The 20,622-nt window shown below is 47.0% G+C and overlaps 1 protein-coding gene across 1 annotated transcript in view; it reads left to right on the top strand.

Moving 5' to 3' along the window:
* LOC311389243 (serine/threonine-protein kinase BRSK1-like) overlaps positions 1-20,622 on the top strand; it is a gene marked incomplete at both ends in the record, with an annotated part of 24,020 nt that overhangs the window by 1,155 nt on the left and 2,243 nt on the right. Inside the window, 16 exons of the mRNA XM_084488742.1 lie at positions 265-359; positions 1,728-1,813; positions 4,613-4,753; positions 5,227-5,343; positions 6,669-6,702; positions 8,069-8,137; positions 8,969-9,115; positions 11,185-11,216; positions 12,653-12,817; positions 13,228-13,325; positions 13,806-13,956; positions 15,361-15,418; positions 17,418-18,147; positions 18,798-18,846; positions 19,291-19,414; positions 20,181-20,282. Coding sequence (XP_084344868.1) covers positions 265-359; positions 1,728-1,813; positions 4,613-4,753; positions 5,227-5,343; positions 6,669-6,702; positions 8,069-8,137; positions 8,969-9,115; positions 11,185-11,216; positions 12,653-12,817; positions 13,228-13,325; positions 13,806-13,956; positions 15,361-15,418; positions 17,418-18,147; positions 18,798-18,846; positions 19,291-19,414; positions 20,181-20,282 — 2,198 coding nt within the window. The remainder of the gene's footprint in view (positions 1-264; positions 360-1,727; positions 1,814-4,612; positions 4,754-5,226; positions 5,344-6,668; positions 6,703-8,068; positions 8,138-8,968; positions 9,116-11,184; positions 11,217-12,652; positions 12,818-13,227; positions 13,326-13,805; positions 13,957-15,360; positions 15,419-17,417; positions 18,148-18,797; positions 18,847-19,290; positions 19,415-20,180; positions 20,283-20,622) is intronic.

Here is a 20,622-nt window from a genome sequence, read left to right as displayed (position 1 = left end):
GTGTGTACAAGAACATATATCTGTGTGTGTGTGTGTGTGTGTGTGTGTGTGTGTGTGTGTGTGTGTGTGTGTGTGTGTGTGTGTGTGTGTGTGTGTCTGTGTGTGTGTGTGTGTCTGTGTGTGTAAAAGTGAGTATGCCTGCATGTGTGTCTGTGTGTGTGTGCTCTATTGTCATACATATGTAGATACACGATTATTGCCTCCTTCGGTCGTCCTTCCTTCATTCACTCCCCTTGTCTCTCTCTCCCCCGTTTCCCCGGGCAGGGCTGGTGAAGTTGGGGGTTCACTGTATCACAGGCCAGAAGGTGGCCATCAAGATAGTGAACAGAGAAAAGCTCTCTGAATCGGTTCTTATGAAGGTAGGGGATCTGTCTTTCTGTCTTTCTGTCGGTCTGCACGTCTGTACATCCATCCGTCTGTCTGCCTCTCTATCCGTAAATCTGCCTGTGTATGTAATTGCATCATAAAACAAGATGACAGAGTGAACCATACAAACATACACACACAACTCACACAACCATTGAATCAGATTCGGGTTATGTTCAACAGAAAAAGCAAACAGGGCAGTGAGGTATTACTTTAAAGTTGATATTGATTTCATATAGGCCTGTACCTACCAGACCAGAGGCAGACATGTGGAGAGACTAAGAGACTGCACTCAATAACCTTCTCTGGCTCTCAGTCTTTCTCTCTATACGGCCAAGAATAGCCCGGCTGTGTGCATGGAACTGGGAGCAGCCCATTGTGTGGGCAATACGTTTCTAGACAACAGGCCAAGTATAAGCTCTTCATTTCAATGGCGATTAAAAGGACCACTGGCTGATGCAGCAGGAATTATGGCCTGCTGGTTTTGTGGAGGCTTGTGGATACTTGAGTTTAGGTTCAGAGGAAAACATTGTTATGTAACACTTTGGTTTGTGAAGTTGAATTCTTCACTGAACCTGAAGGCAAGCTCAAAGTTTGGGTAAAGATATCCTAGCTTTGTCGCAGAAGCAGGACGATACCAACATAAACTCGCATTACGTCAACTCTACCGATCAAACAATCCAATCCAGAGTTGACTTTATTAATCCATACGACAAACAAAAGCCTCCTGAATGAATAAAGACTTTCCCTGTCCGTCCGCCTCTTTGTACACACTGCCGCGACCCAAAGGTGTTCTGAGAGCTAGCAAGGGAACTGCACTGCCGCGCTCACGCCCTGCGTGTGTCCGTGGCTGTTCCATCACTCCAGCGCCACAGCGTCTTAGTAGCATCAGGAGAGACATGAGGAGACACCACCGCGCAATTAGCTGCTAAGTACTTCCAGAACCCCAAAATGTCAAGATGATGCAGCTTACTTTATTTCCGTTGTTCCCTGGTCGTGGTTATGTCGTATGTGTGAAGGCTTGTGTTGATAAGGGATATATCCTAGCTATCTTTGTTGTATACAGGCAATGGGTTAACCTAGTGATTGTTAGTGCTTGGCACTTGGTACTATGAACATCCTGTACCGACAGCGATATATTGTCGTTTCTCCTTCTTCTGACATATGTACTTATTGTACGTCGCTTTGGATAAAAGCGTCTGCCAAATGCCCTAATTGTAAATGTAAATATGTGGGACAACTGCTCAACACCACTAGAACACAATGTTAACCTCTCTGTCACCCTGTTCTGCTCTAGGTGGTACTAGAGCGCTAACTTATGTTCCCCTCTCTCATGCCTCTCTCTCTTCTTTTGTCCCCAGGTGGAGAGGGAAATTGCGATCCTCAAACTCATCGAACACCCTCACGTTCTGAAGCTACACGATGTGTACGAGAATAACAAATACCTGTGAGTATTACAACCGCCCCCCCCATGTTCCAGCACTGCCAGGCAGCCTTGTATTGGGCCCATTCATCACTGATATTAACCAATGGATGTGTCGTGGTTTTATCCGGCAAAACAAAATACAGAGAAAACCGAAATAACCGTTGGTGCATCTCTGCAGACCTCCATCTTTAAGGGGATAAGAAATAACGAGGTCAAACCATTTGGAAGTGGAACCCGAGGTTAACCACACCCCCCCGCCCCAAGTTCTCCTTGGCGTGTTTTCATTGGTTCTCATGAAGCCACGGCATGTCATTAATGAGCTGAGATAGCGAAAGCTAGCTGAGAAAGCTAAGCCTATTATTGCTTCGCCCAGAGTTAAAATATGATCACCTTTCATGGTGACCTTTCTGCACGTCGGAAGGCTAACCAATCACATTCCAATCAGATATTGTACCCCAAAAGTACAATTATAAGTACACTTTTTCAACGATGAATAATTCATAAATATACCATTATATAATCAGCTGTAAAAAGCAAGAAATCAAGGTACAAAAACAAATAGTTAGCATTTAAAATATCTGTCCAAGATGCTCAGACCGCTGGTTGAGCCCAGCCTAGCCTAACCTAGCCTAGCCTAGCCCTGCTCAGGCAGTCTCCAACACCCAGCCTAGCGCTGGAGCTGGCACCCATGCTAATTATGCTAATCATGGACATGGGGCTTAAGTCTGATGGCATTCCACAGTGAACTTTTGCCCTTGGAGTTTCCCAGACCGTATACAGACAAAGAATGGAAATTTCTCTGATGCAATAGCACATTAAGACCCGGTCCATACGACAATGGAGGTTTTTTTTAAAAACTCTGTTTTTCTGTAGCATTTTCAAAAAGGTTTTGCATCCCAAACTTTGCATCCACACGACAACATTTTCAGAACTATTCTCTTCCACATGGAACACAACAAGTGAAAACAGTGTAGGAAGTTTAAGAGGCCAGTAGGTGGTGGTGTAACCTTTCTGCTCAAATATCCAAAAAAAACTAAGAAAACCACAAGCCTGTGGACCACGGCTTTCTACTCCAGTCTGTCGACAAAGTTTTCAAAAGGCGATGGTTTTGCCTGTCGACTGCGGCGTAACAAAAAACTCCACTCTGGAAGACGGTTTTAAAAGTCTCCACTTTTTTCTGGTCCCAGAACCGCAGCAAAACCTCTTCCTTTTTAAAACCCTCTGGCGTCATGTAGGTCAGGCCTAAGATGACCAAAGAGGATGTGGGAGTGTCTGAGGAGGATGGCTGGTTTAAGCAGCCTCACCTGGTTGAGTCTGATTGGACCCTGGGGCTGGGTGAGGCTGCACACCTGTTGCACATTGAGTAATCTGTGTGCACAGGTTAAACCAGTCATCTCCACACACACACACACACACACACACTCAGGCCACGTTTATACGTAGCAGGGTATTTAGAGAAACAAATATTTCCCCCCCCACCTCCGTTTTCAAAAATAACATTGTGCACACAACATCGTTTTCAAAAAAGTTGTCATTTACATCAACCTGCATTATAACTATGCCAAACCTATGGGCGGCAGTGTAGGGAGAAGGATAAAGCCATGCAAGCCAATCAGAATCCTCAGAATCAACAACAACGAATAACACGAGCGACTCCCTGTTCCTTTCAAAACAACCAATATGGCGCGAGGTTCGTAAACACAGGGCGCTCACATGACGTTAAGCATTTTCTGGCGCATAATGTGACGCTTGAGAACCTAAAACCCTGTTTCTCCCAGTTGACACAACAACACATAACCGGCAGAAATCTCCACTTTGGCCAGAGTTTTTAGAAATAATCGTTTTCTGTGATAAAAACTGGGTTTTCGTGTAAATGAGAGGCCGAACCGCGTGGAAGTATCTGCGTTTTCCCTTCGTGTAAACGGGGCCTCAGAGAGAGATCTCCTACATGGCCACATGGAGCACCAGGCCATGTATCAGCTTCAGCAAACCTTACAGTAAAGCGGTCTTTCAACATCACCACCCTGCGTCTTGTATTTGTAGGAGAACAGAAAAGCCACCTAGGTGGTATGTATCGTAGCATCGTCCTTTGCGACAGATGACAAAAATAGAGATATATCGGATTAATGGAATTTGATGTCTGAGCTTGAACACTTTAAAACAGGCTGTACCACATGTTGAGGGACGTAGTTTCCTTCGGATTGCCTTTCCACCATCTTTATTTATCTTCCCATCTCTCTGTCCTAAACCCTCATGTTCCAGCCCTCTTTGACCTCTACCTCCGGGCTCAGGGCTGTACTCAGAGGATTTGGATCTGTAATACCGTTGTATGCAAGAGGACTCAAAAGTACCAGTTCAGGCAACAAATAGTGTCATACTCAATGTTGAGTATGAAATCTTGAAACATTGTTAGTATTATTAATATCATTGTTGTTGATGCATGAATTGGAATTATAACATTTTTATCTCTTTTTAACTATTGAATTGTAAAAGAAAAATAAATCAGAATCTTAATGATCTCCAGGCAGTAACAAAGTAACAAATCCCCAAAAAAGAACAATTTTTTTTTATTTTTATTAATCGCAGCCTTTGCGATTTGCAAATCGTGTTCTATTACATCGTCAATGTCGGTTTGAATTCGATGAATCATTCAGCACTACTCCCCTCACTTCTCCACCCACGAATGAACCAGGGGGAGGCTAACCTGCATGGGGCTCTATAACGCTGGACGAGGCGAGCGTCCGACCGTGTGCAGTCAGTAAGCAGGCCGACCTAACCTGCCGCACCACCCCCCCGTCCCCCCCCCCGTCCCCCCCCCAGGTACCTGGTGCTGGAGCACGTGTCGGGCGGAGAGCTGTTCGACTACCTGGTGAAGAAGGGCCGCCTCACGCCCAAGGAGGCCCGCAAGTTCTTCAGGCAGATCATCTCCGCCCTGGACTTCTGCCACAGCCACTCCATATGGTCAGTGACCTCATCGCTTTTTTTTTTTCTTTTTTTTCTCTGCCATGATGACAGTGCCGTTTTTATCTGACCTGCATCTGAGGTACTGCTTTAAAAAAAAAAAAAACAGTCTTGTTTCTGATTGGTCCGTCTTTAAGGACGAGACACGGATACCGTTTTGGCCGATGTAATGCAGCTAAATATAAGCAGCATACCTGGTTCACTAACCAGTTAGTTAGTTACTTGACCATCCAATAAGGCTTTTTGATTGTGTGTGTGGATCTCTGTGTTTTTGTGTGTGCATGTTTTTTTTGTGTGTGTGTGTGTGTGTGTGTGTGTTTGTGTTTATGCGTGGTTGAACATGCGGGTGCATGTGTGTGTGTGTGTGTGTGTTTTTGCTTGTGTGTGTGTGTGGTTGTACGTGTGCGCACGTGCGTGCGTGTTGTATGTATGCATGCGTTTATGCGTGTGTGTGTCTGCGTGTACGTGTCCAGTCACAGAGACCTGAAGCCGGAGAACCTGCTGCTGGACGAGAAGAACAACATGAGGATAGCAGACTTCGGCATGGCCTCTCTGCAGGTGGGGGACAGCCTGCTGGAGACCAGCTGCGGGTGAGACCCTCCCCCCAGCCCTCTCCTCCATCCCCTCTCCTCTGATACACACTGCATAACCCATGTCACACGCACACACACTTATGCTGCGTTCCAGGGCCCATCCAAAGCGTACTAGCGCCTACTTCAAAGCGTTCCAGGCGATTGAAGTCGAATGTAAACAGAAAACATGGACGACCGCCACGCTAAGCTTTTACCATATATATCTTTATGCTAACAGATAATAACGACATCATTTCACGCCATAATATGAAAAAAAAACAAGTTGTGTTAAAATTGTGTGTCGAAAAACAACCCTACACGCAGAGAAGTAAAGTTTATAGCCTATTTGTTGAAGTTTTATCTCTCACGACGTGTGACTCCACGGGCGCCACCATTATTTTCCGACTTATCTTGGTGAAGTCGGGGTAGGTCGAGCCCTGGTAATTCCCTGGTAGGAGGTTCCACTTCGACAGGTATTCCAGTGCACTTTTCTTAGTTGGAGACAGGATAAGTCCCACATCCCATTGGTTTTGGATGGGCACTGGAACGCAGCATTAAAGCTGCTGTAGGGAAGGAAGCTTAACCACTATCGTTTGTGTGTCATTTGATGGAAATTGCACAGCCACATGTCAGCCAGTGAGTGAAATGCTCCGTGAGGATATCTGTCTGGAGTTGCCCTCGTCTGCCTCTGTAAGAGATCGTTTAGAGTTTAGACCACTCTCTGCCCATTTTAACCAATCAGGGCCACCTCTTCCCTGATTGGTTGGGGGAATTCATCTTGCATGTCAGTCACAGGTACGTGAAGTGCAACCCCTTTCTCGATGGTGGAGAACCGAAAGGAGGGAGGAAGCAGAATGGGGTTTTCTGGGGTTGTTTATTTTCCAATTCTGGTCTCTCTCTCTCTCTCTCTCTCTCTCTCTCTTTACAAGTTTAAAATCGTACATACTGCACCTTTAAGATCATGCAAGATGAGATAATAAATGATTGATCCAAGATGGGGGAAGTGGATGCCACAGCATTAAGTGCAGGACAGTAGTAGAATTAAGAAGATACAACTGGAAAACAATACAATACGGATATAGCTATATGCATAATAAGAGTAGAAATGAGTAGATGCATAAATACATGTATACATTATTGACAGTAATACATATGAGGTCATGGTCGGGATTGGTCAAGGTAAGAGCCCTAGAGTCCTATTAATAGAGAACTATTTTTGATTGACTACTTCCGAATAGAAGGACTTGGTCTAGTAGTCTATACCCTAGATCAAAGTAGTAGTGACAGTATATGCAGTGTTTGCCCACTTGTAATGATTGTTGTATGCTTTTATTCCCTTACAGATCTCCACACTATGCATGCCCAGAAGTCATCAGGGTAAGCGATGTTATATTGTGCTGTGTGTGTGTGTGTGTGTGTGTGTGTGTTTGGGTCTTTTCTAATGCCCCCCCAGCCTTTAGGGACAGTGTGTGTGTGTATTTTTATAGCTGGTTGATATTGTTAAATTTGTGACATCAAGGTCAATGGTATAGCACTACAAGTCAGACTTATTATCTCTTCCAAGGAAGTGATGTTTCCGCCCTCTCTGTGTTTGGCCGGCAGTCTGTCTGTCTGTCTGTTAACCAAATCTGTGTTCAGTTTTTGGTTGGTTAGGGGCAGGTTGGGTAGGGTTGGTTTGGGGCAGATGGATAGGTTGGTTAGGGGTAGGTTGGTTAGGGGCAGGTTGGGTAGGTTGGATAGAGGCAGGTTAGGTATGTTGGTTAAGGGCCAAAAGTCAGCTCAGAGCAGCCCATTGGCTCCTCCGAGTCACGCCCACTTCTATCTTGAGTGTATGTTTCAAAGGAATGTTGTTTCCACTAGATTCCTAGAGTCCTCAGATCAACTCCTCTCTCCACACACATTGACTTCTGATGGAGGAAGACGACGGACATTCAAATGTTTTGTCGGTGCTGTGCCTCGTTTGCATACTAAATTGTGCTTACTCCGTCCTATAAGACTAAGACTATACAACAAAGCAAATAATGTCATGTCAGACCTTGTGTCCATATTGAGATAAAGGTTTTCCCAGAGCAGAGAGTCATGTTTTCTCACAGCGTGTGAGGCAGTGACAGTGTCAGAACAGGCGAGTGCAGGTGTTGGATAGACATATACGTGATGACACTTTAAGGAGCTGTTACCTCGGCGGAGCTCGGTTCTCCGCTGAGCACATTTTCCAGTTACTGGTTTTGAGTTTCTTTTGGCACGTCGAACGCGTTGACAGGGCGACTGTTGACGGGAACGTAGGAAGTCCTGCCACAGGGTTTACAGTTGACTCTTTGGTTTTGTGAATGAGCACGACTCAGAGGTTCAACTGAGTTTGAACAATCAGCTGAGCTATTTGTAGAAGACGGGGCGATGATTCTCAAAAACTATTCTACCACTGCACTTTACTGTTTTGCATGTATTTCTGCTCTAATCTTTTTGTCTATGTGTGCTTGTGTGTGTGTCTGTATGTGATTGTATGTGTGTTTGTGTGTGTGCCTGCGTGTGTGATTGTGTGTGTGTGTGTGTGTGTGTGTGTGTGTATTTCTGTGTGTGATTGTGTGTGGGCGTGTGAGCGTGTGTGCATGTTTGCATGCGTTTGTGTGTGTGTGTGTGTGTGTGCGTGTGTGCGTGTGATTGTATGTGTGTGTGTGTGTGTGTATGTGCATCTGTATGTGTGTGTGTGTGTGTGTGCGTACGTCTGTGTGTGTTGTTCCTGCAGGGGGAGAAGTACGACGGCCGCAGGGCTGACGTATGGAGCTGTGGCGTCATCCTGTTTGCCCTGCTGGTGGTAAGGCCCCGTCTGACTCACAGACATCACGGTGCAGAGGAGGCCCGGTGCCTGTCTGCTGGGTCTGTGTCCTCTCCCTCCCTCCTCCCCCAGACAGCGCGTCTGCTCCCCTTTATCCGATGACCGTGACCCACGACCTCGCTATCCAATCTATTGTATATCACACATGCTAGATGGTCTCTCTCTCTCTCTCTCTCTCGCCATCTCTCTCTCTCTCGCCATCTCTCTCTCTCTCTCTCTCTCTCTCTCTCTCTCTCTCTCTCTCTCTCTCTCTCTCTCTCTCTCTCTCTCTCTCTCTCTTTCGCCATGTCTCTCGCCATCTCTCTCACGCCATCTCTCTCTCTCTCACCATCTCTCTCGTGCCATCTCTCTCTCTCTCTTGCCATCTCTGTCTCGCACGCCATCTCTCTCTCTCTCTCTTTCTCACTCTCTCTCTCGCTCTCTCTCTCTCTCTCACCATCTCTGAAAAGTAAATCAATGGTTTTAGTCTCCAAGATGAGTTGGACTTGTTATTCCACCACGACACACAAATATAACACACAAATCAAATCCAACTGGAAAGCAAATAAGTTGGTAGTGCAGCTCACATATAAAATACCAAAAAACATTCACAACATAAATGTCAAACGTGTGTGTTTGTACACGTAAATACATCAATTCCCCACGCATCGTGCCAATCCAAAGTGCCAATCCAAACCGTGAGCAGAACATGGAGGCGTGTGGCTCTATCTCTGTGGTGTGTGTGTGTGTGTGTGTGTGTGTGTGTGTGTGTGTGTGTGTGTGTGTGTGTGCGTGTCCCCCTCCGCCCCCCCCCCCCCCCCCTCCCCTCAGGGCGCCCTCCCCTTCGACCACGACAACCTGCGGCAGCTCCTGGAGAAGGTGAAGAGCGGCGTCTTCCACATGCCACACTTCATCCCCCCCGAGTGCCAGGCCCTGCTGCGCGGCATGATCGAGGTCAACCCGGACAAGAGGCTCACGGTACGTCGCCCCCCCCCCCGCCCAATCACACCTCCCAGAGACACCGCAGACTAGAGGAGACGCGGTGAGGGAAGGGGAAGTAGATAAAAACTCAGGATGATGATGCTGATGATGATGATCAGGCCATTGTGTCGCAATCGTCGGACCGCCGTGACTGGGGATCGTTCTTTCTTGGTAATGAGTGAAGCAGAAGCTATGTGTTGCTGCACAGAGCCGAGTTGGTTTATCGGTGGTGTGTGTGTGTGTGTGTGTGTGTGTGTGTGTGTGTGTGTGTTTGTGTGTGTGTGCGTGCGTGCGTGCGTGTGTATGTGTGTGTGTGGCTTGATGTAGGGCTGGACGATATGGCCAACATCGATATCCCGATATACCTTTTCATATCAGTCGATACGACGATTATAACGGGATCACTCAATGAGTGCGTTAGCCGGGTATTATTCTAGTTCCGACTGAAGCCCGAATACAATACAATGACGTTTAATTATATCACCCGTCAATCATCATGCTTTCAACTTTTATTCAGTAGGTTTTATTGTCAAAACATTGTTACATGCCTCGCTTGGTTACTTTTGACCCCTGCAAAGTTGAGTCCCCGCCCCTGTCGGAGACTTACAAACACGACATCCCCGCCAAACAAACAGGAAACAAACATGGACGACACAGCTCTGTCACTATCAATATTTAAAAAAAAAACAGGCTGCTCTCATGTCCACAGAGTTTAACAGTGCCTCAGGATACAAAACGAACAGGGCTCAGAGCTGCGTCAGAATACATGAAGAGACTCAGGGCGATGGGCGATGTTGTGTATGAAATGTGCATGGCGGTGTTATACTATGTTTACAAGACACTCAACCCTCAGACATCAACCGCTACAGTGACAGAACACACATCCACAGCACACACACCGTGGCGTTATGCTTTGTGTCCTAGATGCTTAAAACACTCTCAAGGAAGCGGACATCAACTGCTGCACAGATGGTATCATAGTGTAGTGAACGGTGGTTCGCGGATGAGGAGGAGTAAGACTCTATGTGGACGATGAATACAGCACAGCATGCACCTTTCTGACATTAGTATGTATGGTAAACCTGACAGATATTTTAGGGTACTGCAGTATGTGTCAATATGGGTGTGATGGTTGCTAGCCAATCAGGCTCTTATTGACAAATTGTAATGTACCTGGAATCAATCAAACTACCGTGTCCCATTTTGTACTTTAAACAGAGTGATGATAATCCTGTTTCGTCCTCAGTTTGTTTAATCCTCTCCTGTCCGCCCTCAACGCGAAAGCACGTGAAAGCAAGTCTTTTGGCACATTGAAAAACATTCAAAAACAAAATAATAGGTATTGATGTGAACATCAATTGATCAAACGTATCAATGTGTCACATGGTGACGTGTGCGACACATGAGGCAGGAGGCTGGTGGTGAGCGGGTGTTCCACCGCAGAGCACATCTAATCAGAGCTCGGGAAACTGTTGATAAATGGAGCCTGAAAAGAGGTCAAGTTGATCTGCCATTGTCTCTCTCTCTCTCTCTCTCTCTCTCTCTCTCTCTCTCTCTCTCTCTCTCTCTCTCTCTCTCTCTCTCAGGCCAGTTCTGCTCCATGACTAGATCATTTTTTGTACAAAATAGTCGGTTTTTGTTATAGTCAGTATAACTTTGAGTAGTAGTAAATTGTAATATGTATACGATGACATATACAGGGAAGGTCTAATTCCATTGTTCAATGAAAATCTGTTCGGATTTTGAAAAATTAGGGCGATTTGTGCGTACAGTGCGTTTAAATGTGAGCAATGATTTTGTGAATCCCTCTCAAAGGGCAAGGGATGATTCTCTTGCAGGGTTCAGAAACCACAAGCTCCCAAGCCACTCTTGTCTCTTTCAGTGACTGCAAGTTGAATAATAATTATGTAAACTCTTCTTTGGCTCTTCTACAAGAACAACTTCAAGGCACGACGTCTGATACAGCTCTGCCAACTGAAAAGGTTCCCAGGCTCTGGTCAAATGTATTGGTACTTACAATGCTGTCTCTTTCCCTCTCTCTCTTTTTATCTCTTGTTTTATTACAGCTAGAAGCAATACAGAAACATTCCTGGTACCAGTAAGTATCTCTTATCTTCTGCCCCTAGTTTGCATCATAGCATGTTTCATTGGAGTACATTCACATTTACATTTAGGGCATCTAGCATACGCTTTTATCCAAAGCGACTTGCTAAAAGTACATTTGTCAGAAGAAATATAAACAATATATCGCTGATGGTACAGTAAGGATGTTCATAGAAGCAATGGCCAAGCACTAACAATTTCTAGGTTAACCCATTCACTGTTACAAGGTTTGATTATCAACCTATGTGTGCTCTTAGCTATGGGGGTACCATTACATGAGTACATTGAGACACAAGACACAGTATTGATTGATTCTTTTAATGCCGATTCTCAGACGCATAACGCCACGTTCACACTGTACACGTCCGTCGGCGGATCTCATTGACTTTGCGTGGGGCACTCTTGAAACGCATCGTGGGTCAATCCGTTTCCGTCGGCTCCGTGGCCTGCGTCAAAAAGTTGAGAAACCTTGAAAAACTTTTCAAGGCAGCGACGGATCCGTTACCCGTGCGCCAAGACACACCCTCTGTCATCCATCGACGGACTTGTACAATGTGAACACGGCGGAACATGCACATGAGGATGAATGACTTCGAGTCGCAGATAGAATCGCACCGGTGTGATTTGAGTTTGACGATAACCGCTTTTTACAAAACAAAGCCGCTTGTTGGATTGGGATTCTTCTAAAGACTGGAAATTGGACAATCGCTCGCAAGATTGCTGATATTGATATTCAATGTAGTTTATCCGTGTGTCAAGGACATCATTTGTGTCACTGAGACATTTTCCAATGTGTACTCCGATTGCAAGACTACTCTGAGATAAATCGTCTTTTCACAAGCAATTGAGATAAGGATGCAAAAAATAGTGCGAGCATCTTAATGCCAAACTGAATTAGTGCAGTCCATTTTCTTGTCTGAATAGCAAGGAAAGCCTGGACGTTATAGCAACCATAGTTCTAAAGTAGTCATTATCAATGCAAAAGCCAGCGATCCACACTCACACACACACACACACACACACACACACACACACACACAGACAGTGAACCTACAATCAGGAGCAGGTCATGAGAAACACACACAGTAAAGGGCTGATTACGGTTCCACGTCGTCGCAACGCAAGGGGGTTAACGGACCCGTTTACGTCCTTGCGGACCCTCTTCGCGTCCACCGCAAGGGCCTTGACGTGCTCCCGCCAAAAATTGTAACCTAGTGTTCCAATTTTCGTGAAAAACCGAAGCACGGCTCACGACCGCGTCGGAAGCGTCCGCGCCGTCCTTGCGTTGCGTCCGCGTGGAACCAGGATCAGCCCTTAAGACTTGGGAATGACATCGTGGTGTGTGTGTGTGACACCGTTTGTTGTGCCGTGACCGTTAGAGTTAACGATTGTGATTATCCCATGTATGCGTCGGTGTGCTTTTCTCGCCAGGGGCGGTCGCAACGAGCCCTGCCCCGAGCAGCCGCCCCCCCGCAAGGTGTGCGTGAAGAGGATCACCTCGCTGACGGAGCTAGACCCCGACGTGCTGGAGAGCATGTACTCCCTGGGCTGCTTCCGGGACCGCGGCAAGCTCACCCGTGACCTGCAGTGCGAAGAGTTGAGTGCGCTGTGGGGGGGGGCCCGTGAGCCCAGATGATGCTCCACTCCGGAGGGCAAAAAAAACCAACCAAAAACCAAAAAACCAACCTCTTGCGAAAGAGACCAACGCCTTGTGTTTACATGTGTTTATTTCCGATGCTGTAACCTCTCTCTCTCTCTCTCTCTCTCTCTCTCTGTCTCTGTCTCTGTCTCACTCTTGCTCTCTGTCTGTCTGTCTCTCTGTCTCTCTCTCTGTCTCTGTCTCTGTCTCCGTCTGTCTCTCTTTGTCTGTCTCTCCCTCTGTCTCTCTCTCTCTCTCTGTCTCTCTGTCTCTCTCTCTCTGTCTCTCTCTCTCTCTCTCTCCCTCTGTCTCTCTCTCTCTCTCTCTCTCCCCCCCCCCCCCCCCCCACACACACACACACACACAGGGAGAACCAGGAAAAGATGATCTACTACCTCCTGTTGGACAGGAAGGAGCGCTACCCCAGCTGTGAGGACGAGGACCTGCCCCCCAGGAACGACCTCGGTGAGGGGGGGGGGGGGGGGACATTGGGACCTGGCATGGAGTGTGGGAACGGGAAACGTTAAACATTAAATAAAAGGAAAACATTGAGACAAGGCAAAGTGGGGAAAAAATTGATTTGGATTCGCACATAAAAAAGAAAGAAAAACATACACAAACAAATTTGCAAGTTACAGGTGACCTATTATGCCACCAGGTGTGAGTGTGATTCGCCGTTACATGACGCCGTTTTGAAAGTCGGCCTCTTCTGACATCACAGGTGGGCGTGTCCACCTAGATGTGTGACGGATAGATGAGCAACGTTTGCTGCAGTCCACTGGGTAGGCTGGTGGACCGATCTATCCAGCACACGTCTAGGTGGACACGCCCACTTGTGACGTCAGAAGAGGACGATTTTCAAAACGGCTTGTAACGGCTAGTCACACACACTTGGCGCGCATCAGCACACGTCTCCTTGCTTACCAAGCCTGTGCCCTCCTTCAGACCCTCCCAGGAAACGCGTGGACTCCCCCATGCTGACCCGCCACGGTCGCTGTCGGCCCGAGAGGAAGAGCCTGGAGGTGCTGTGCGCCACAGAACAGGGGTCTCCCACCCCGCCCCGCAGGGCCCTGGACGCCTGTGTGCCCAGCCAGAGGTACGCACCATGCACCACAGCTACGGATGTTACATGTTAAGACGTGAGAGAGAGAGAGAGAGAGAGAGAGAGAGAGAGAGAGAGAGAGAGAGAGAGAGAGAGAGAGAGAGAGAGAGAGAGAGAGAGAGACGAATAAATACGTTAGGTCGCCAAATAGCATGGCTCAGTGGCCCTGATCTCAGATCCTGCGGTCCCCCTATGGTACAGCAGAACTTCTGTCGGGAGACGGCACAGAGCCTGGCCCGGAAAACTAAAACTGTAAGGGGCGGAGTTACACCTTGTTTCCTATTTCGTCACGGAGATATTCTACCGGAGAAAACCTCTTTTGTATGAGTGGACTGAGTTTAAAGTAGGGGATTTTAAATTGGTAAATTTCCGGATACATGCCAAACGTGCTGGAAATATCTCGCGGGACACAAGACACAAACTCCCAAACGTGCAACTGCTGACACATAAGATGCACGTGAGGAACAGTGACTTTGAGTCGTAGATAGAAGCGCACCGCTGTGCTTAGTGCTGCTTAGTTTGACGATAACCACTTTTGCAAAACAAAACACAGACAGATTTCATTAGGATTAGGCCTCTTGGACAATCGCTCGCAAGATTCCTGATATTGATAGTCATTGCAGTTTATCCGTATAACAAGGACATAATCCATGACACCAAAACATTTTCCAATGTGTACTCTGAATACAAGACTACTAATAAATCTGCTATCTTTTCACAAGCTATTGAGATAAGGATGCAACAAATAGACGAGCATCAAATGTCCAACTGAACGCAGTCCATTTACTTATCTTAATAGCAAGCCTGAATTCTTCTTTTGGGTTCCTCTAAGCTCCTTCCTCCTCTACAGACGTGCCTTGTTCTTGGCTTAACCAGAACCCTGCACGGTCCACAAAAGAAATTTGGACAAGGGGAACTTTCTGAGAATACTTTGTGCACACAAGGACGCCTACTGAATGTGATCGGCCTGGTTTGGTTGTTTTTATCACAGGATTCTCTAGTGCCATTATTGGTGAACACCTGGGCAAATTTTGCAAAAACATCTATGGCACTTGTGTCTAGTGTCATGTATCACACCAAGCGCAAAGATGTACTTGTTTAGCCCATTTACAGGCTCAGGTAAACAGCTAATGCCAGAAAAGCCCTATGAGGGACACAGTCCAATAGAGTGTAGAAGGTTTAGTGCAATGTGCTGATGGAGATGATAAGTCCATAAGTGGCCTGTAGTTAATTTAATTTTCCTGTCAATAATATTAATTTATTTTTTGCATCTATATTTCTATGACTCTTAGTGTGTATTTGTGTGCATGCGTGCGTGCGTGCGTGTGCCCTGACATTAACTCTATATATAATCGTTGTCGTCCTCTGAGGTTCTGCGTGTGTCTTTGTGCGCTGCAGGTCTCGTTCGGTCAGTGGAGCGTCCACAGGCCTGTCTTCCAGCCCTCTCAGCAGTCCCAGGGTAAGGACCCACCCCCCCCCCCCCCCCCCCCCCCCCCCATCTCCTGCTTCCCTACCCAATCCCCCACAATGCTTTACCACTCTATCACCTCTAGTAATGCCCACCTGGCTAAGAGTGTAAAAGTGAACTTCTATCTGTTCCATATATCAACAAAATTTGTTCGCCCTTATTTTGTCGGATGTTATGTTCTTATGCAAGCGGTTGAAATGCGGTTCTGTTGCAAGTCATATCCTTGCTTTAGATTCCCCTCGGGAGTACAATGTTATAAATACATATTTTTATATCTAGAAGGCCCCTCCTGGGTCTTCCACTATATTATGCTGGATAGTTGCTAAAGAAAAAAGCCAAACTGATTTTTCTCCCTGACCTAAAACATGAGGGTAGAGGCTTGAGAGAACTCGAGCAAGCAGGTTCAGTTTTGCGGAGGAATATCATTAGTAGTTTTCGAGCTCTTAGGTCTGTGTTCAGCAATATTTATGTTTGCAAGTGCTGTTGCCATCTGATTTTGTACATTGAAAAGCAACAGCCGTTTTGAACTCCCATTGAAGAATTACTGCTGAAGTGGACTCTTAAAGTGTAATAGATGGTTTGTACATTACATCCTGTCCTATAACCTGGCAACAGGATTCTACTCTTAAAGAGTAATAGATGGTTTGTACATTACATTATTTTCTATAACCTGGCAATGGGTTTCTACTCTTAAAGAGTAATAGGTGGTTTGTACATTACATTATTTTCTATAACCTGGCAACGGGTTTCTACTCTTAAAGGGCCAGTGGGCCCACTGTCACCTTGGCCATGCATACTGCATGAGGGAGATGATGAAAGTAACAGGAAAAGAAATACAGTTAAAAGTGATGGATCCGGACACGATGCTGACTTGATCAAGAAACGACAACACTTCTCCATTCTGGTCTCCATGGCGACACGCCCACTGTCCGACTGTATTCCGCTGTTCCAGCTGCTCTGTCTTAGGAGGTCCCCATCAGTCATGCTGCCCTTTGACCCCCTCCCTCAGTCTCATTGTCAACCATGTACCTTCTCATCTCACGGACACACACACACACACACACACACACACACACCATGTTTCACACACACATCAGTCGCATACAGAACCGTGATGTTGTTGCTCACTCAACTCCAAGTCATGCACATCACTTGTCGTGATATGGGGACTAGAGGGATCAAGGCTCAGTGCCTTGGATATAATGATAATGTATAATGAAGCAGGTGGTGTCGTTATAATGCATTTTGTTGCTGGCCCCATGGAGTCCTGCCCTAATGTCCATTGCTCCATAGCTCCATAGCTCCATAGCTCCATCGCTCCATAGCTACATAGCGCCATAGCTCCATAGCTACATAGCTACATAGCTACATAGCTCCATAGCTCCATAGCTCCATAGCGCTGGCCCTTTCAATGCATTGTCCCTTTGGAGGGTTTTCTAGAAGGAGTGTGGCTTTCCTTAGCTAGAATCCATGATATGATATGTATGATAATAAAGGTAGAATAAAAGTATACTATTATAAATGTTGAAGATAATACAGACAAGCATTAAAGGAATACACATGAATAGATCCAAGGTTAATGGAACAACGTTAACCATACACGCGTGAAGCAAAAGCCAGTTGAAACTCCCATTATTCGGAGAGCCATAACAGTGTTAAATCTTAAAAGGCTTTATAAACAATTTTTAGTGGAAAAGACTTGTTCATAAACCATTACTCATGACCATTTCCTTCTCTCTCCTGTCTCATCTGTCCCTCCCTCCCTCCCACCCACCCTCCCTCTCCCTCTCCCCCCCCCCTCCCTCCCTCCCTCCTTCCTCCCTCCCTCCCTCCCTCCCTCCCTCCCTCCTTCCTCCCCCCCTCCCTCTCCTCTCCTCCCTCTCCCCCCCCCTCCCTCCCTCTCCCTCCCTCTCCATCGCCCTCTCCACGCGCCCCTCCCATCCCGTCTCGTGTCCCCCCCGCCCCTCCCCCCCCCCCCCCCCATCAGAGAGAGACAGTGTTCACATTCAACCAATCAGACGTCACCTCCGCCTCCGCCTCCACCCCCTCCACCTCATCCTCCTCCAAACCCAAGTCTGGGGGCGGGGCCACCGCCGCCGCCGGCGCCGCGTCCGCACGCTCGTCCCGCGCCGTGCCCGACCCCAAGACCCAGACCCTGCCCATCAAGACCCCGGCGGAGCGGCCCACGCTGCAGACCATGAAGTCCCTCCCCCTGCAGACGCCGCTGTCGCCCTCGCCCTCTCCCTCGCCGGTGCACTCCCCCAGCCCGCGCTACTTCTTCTTCCCCTCCCCCTCCCTGTTCCGCTCGGCGGGCCGCGGCGGCCAGCCGTCGCCCCCCTCCTCCTCCTCTAACGCCTCCTCTGCCGCCGGGACCCCCCCCCTCCCCCCTGTGTCGCAGGTCACCCCCCAGGGCTCGCCGCTGGCCACGCCCCTGGGCACGCCCGTGCACCAGGCCCACCACCAACACCAACACCACCACCACCACCACCACCCCTCCTCCTCGTCCTCCTCCTCCGGCACCACCCCTCCTCCTCCGCCTCCTCCCCCTTCCTCCTCCTCCTCCTCCTCCAGGGTGGAGGGCGGCGCCTCTCTGACTCCGCCCTCCAGCCCCGGCGGGGGGTTGGCCAGCTCGAGCTCCGCCCACTGGCGCACGCGGCTCAACTCCTTTAAGAACAACCTGCTGGGATCGCCGCGCTTCCACCGCCGCAAGCTGCAGGGTGAGTCAGCCGACTGGGCATACTGGTTTGGTCTGGTTCTGCGGGTTTGTTAGCTTTTTCTCGCATTTTTCGCATCTCTTTTTTAATATTCTTTATTCTTTATTTATTCTTTTTTTTTTATTCTGAAAGTAAATAGACTTTATAACTATGGTACTATCATAGGGTTTTGCAGTTCTATAGAAACAGAACATAACGATTGAATTGCGATCGCTCCTAGCTTTCAGGCTTTCCTATTTACATATTTGGGCCTGCGCTAATCTGTAATAAAACCGTAACGTGGAACCTCATCAGGCGTCGCCATCAGTAACTGCCAGCCTGTCTCCATTGTTTCCTTATTCCTCAAAACTACAGATTCTTCCTACCTGGCTCTCTTCCTCTCTCTTTAATACTATATTATTATACTCTTTCTCACTTCCCGGCTTACTCACCTGCTCTTCTCTGTCTCTGTGACACACCTCTCTCTCTTTCTTTCTTTCTTTCTTTCTTTCTTTCTTTCTTTCTTTCTTTCTTTCTTTCTTTCTCTCTCTCTCTCTCTCTCTCTCTCTCTCTCTCTCTCTCTCCTTTGCTCCCTACTTCTTTCTTCTATTTCTATAAATGTCCACGTTGATATCTTTATCCCTGACTATTGATCTCCTCTCCTCTGCTTTCAGTTCCCACATCAGAGGACATGTCTAGCTTGACTCCTGAGTCCAGTCCAGAGTGAGTATTGTTATATCGCTGCAGGCTGAGCTCCAGTTCCGTGTCATTACTGCAAAGTGTTAGTTTGTGCACACTTTATGCACTCGTCGATGCAGATGTCCACAGACGTTTGTCCTATGTGTCCCCACAAAGGTGTAGCACGTTGCATTAGTATTATTACCTCTGTTCCATTCATGCAGCCCACACATGTTTCTCATATATATTTTCATAAATCTTTTCAAGTCCACCCACAATGACGTTTAAATAAGCATAGCAGGCTAGGCGGTGTTAATGTGTCTTATATAAATTAGTCAAACACCACAGAAGAACATCCATTCACCAACATGAAACCATAATTGCTGCGTCCAAATTGAGGCCGAGATGTAACCACTTCGAAACCAGTGACAACATGTGTATCTGTGTGTAATCTGTATGCGTTTCTTCGTTTGTGTTGTGTTTCACCAGACTGGCGAAGAAGTCGTGGTTCGGCAACTTCATCAGCCTGGAGAAGGAGGAGCAGATCTTCGTGGTCATCAGAGACAAGCCCCTCAGCTCCATCAAGGCTGACATCGTCCACGCTTTCCTCTCTGTGAGTGGGCCTACTAACATACCATGGGTTTCCTTCACATGTTTGTCCCCGACTCTGCGTTCCTTCTCAGGATTTCTTCCTTGCTAATTAAGGGAGTTAGGGTCAGGGGGGTGTCAAATGTATGGCATGTGAAGCCCTTTGAGACTCGACCTGTGATTAAGGGCTATACGTATACCATTGAATTGAATTGAATTGTCTTTGGCAAATCCCAGGTGGTATAACAAATATCATACGATATGATAAGATGTCATGTGAGTGTTGTGTTTTCTAAACTACAAATGATTCTGATTTGGAAAGTCACAACCTTGCTTCAGAATTTCACCATGTTACCCGAGGAATGACAACAGAATGATATCTAGAATTTGTTGATTAACATGTTATTGAGTTAGATTAGGTGAACGGTTCATGGATTTTAACTTTAGTTTGGTGTCCACTTCGTGACCCCTTCTAAGTGGTGGATCCCCTTGCTACTCAGCAAAGCAAATGTGAACTGTGGAGTCAACAACATTTGTCATTTCAGAGACCCTTATAAGGGAGGCTTTCAAGGGATTTACGACGTGCACAGAGACAGGAATCCTACATGTTTTACAGAGTAAAGGTTTAAAGACCCAATAATAAGTTACCTGTTAACCCGTTAACTGTTGTTGTCGTTCTTTTTGATCTCTCACACACACACACACACACACACACACACACACACACACACACACACACACACACACACACACACACACACACACACACACACACACACACGTGTACCTAGATCCCCTCCCTCAGCCACAGTGTGGTGTCCCAGACGAGTTTCCGGGCAGAATACAAGTCCTCTGGTGGCCCCTCCGTCTTCCAGAAGCCTGTCAAGTTTCAGGTGTGTACACACACACACACACACACACACACAGACACACACACACACAAATTGACACAACATTAAAGGATAATTTCTGGATTTTCAATCTGGGGCCTATTTCCAATCGGTTTGGGGGACTAATGCGAATAATAATTTCTGAGATTGGTCTGGTTTTGAGCAGGAGCGCCTCCTGCAAAGCTAACGCTCATGAGATTTCAGAGCAAGATTACTCCTTGAGCGAACATTCGTAAAAAGAAAAAAATTACAGACCCAATTAACAGACCGGATAAGGCGAAAAAGTGAAGAAAAGGAGTTACTCTGTAAGGATCCTTTCCTTAATGTTTACAGACATTTATAA

The sequence above is a fragment of the Micromesistius poutassou genome (assembly GCF_964030765.1).
Source record: "Micromesistius poutassou genome assembly, chromosome: 1".
NCBI lineage: Eukaryota > Metazoa > Chordata > Actinopteri > Gadiformes > Gadidae > Micromesistius > Micromesistius poutassou.
This window is presented reverse-complemented; position numbering and strand designations above follow the sequence as displayed.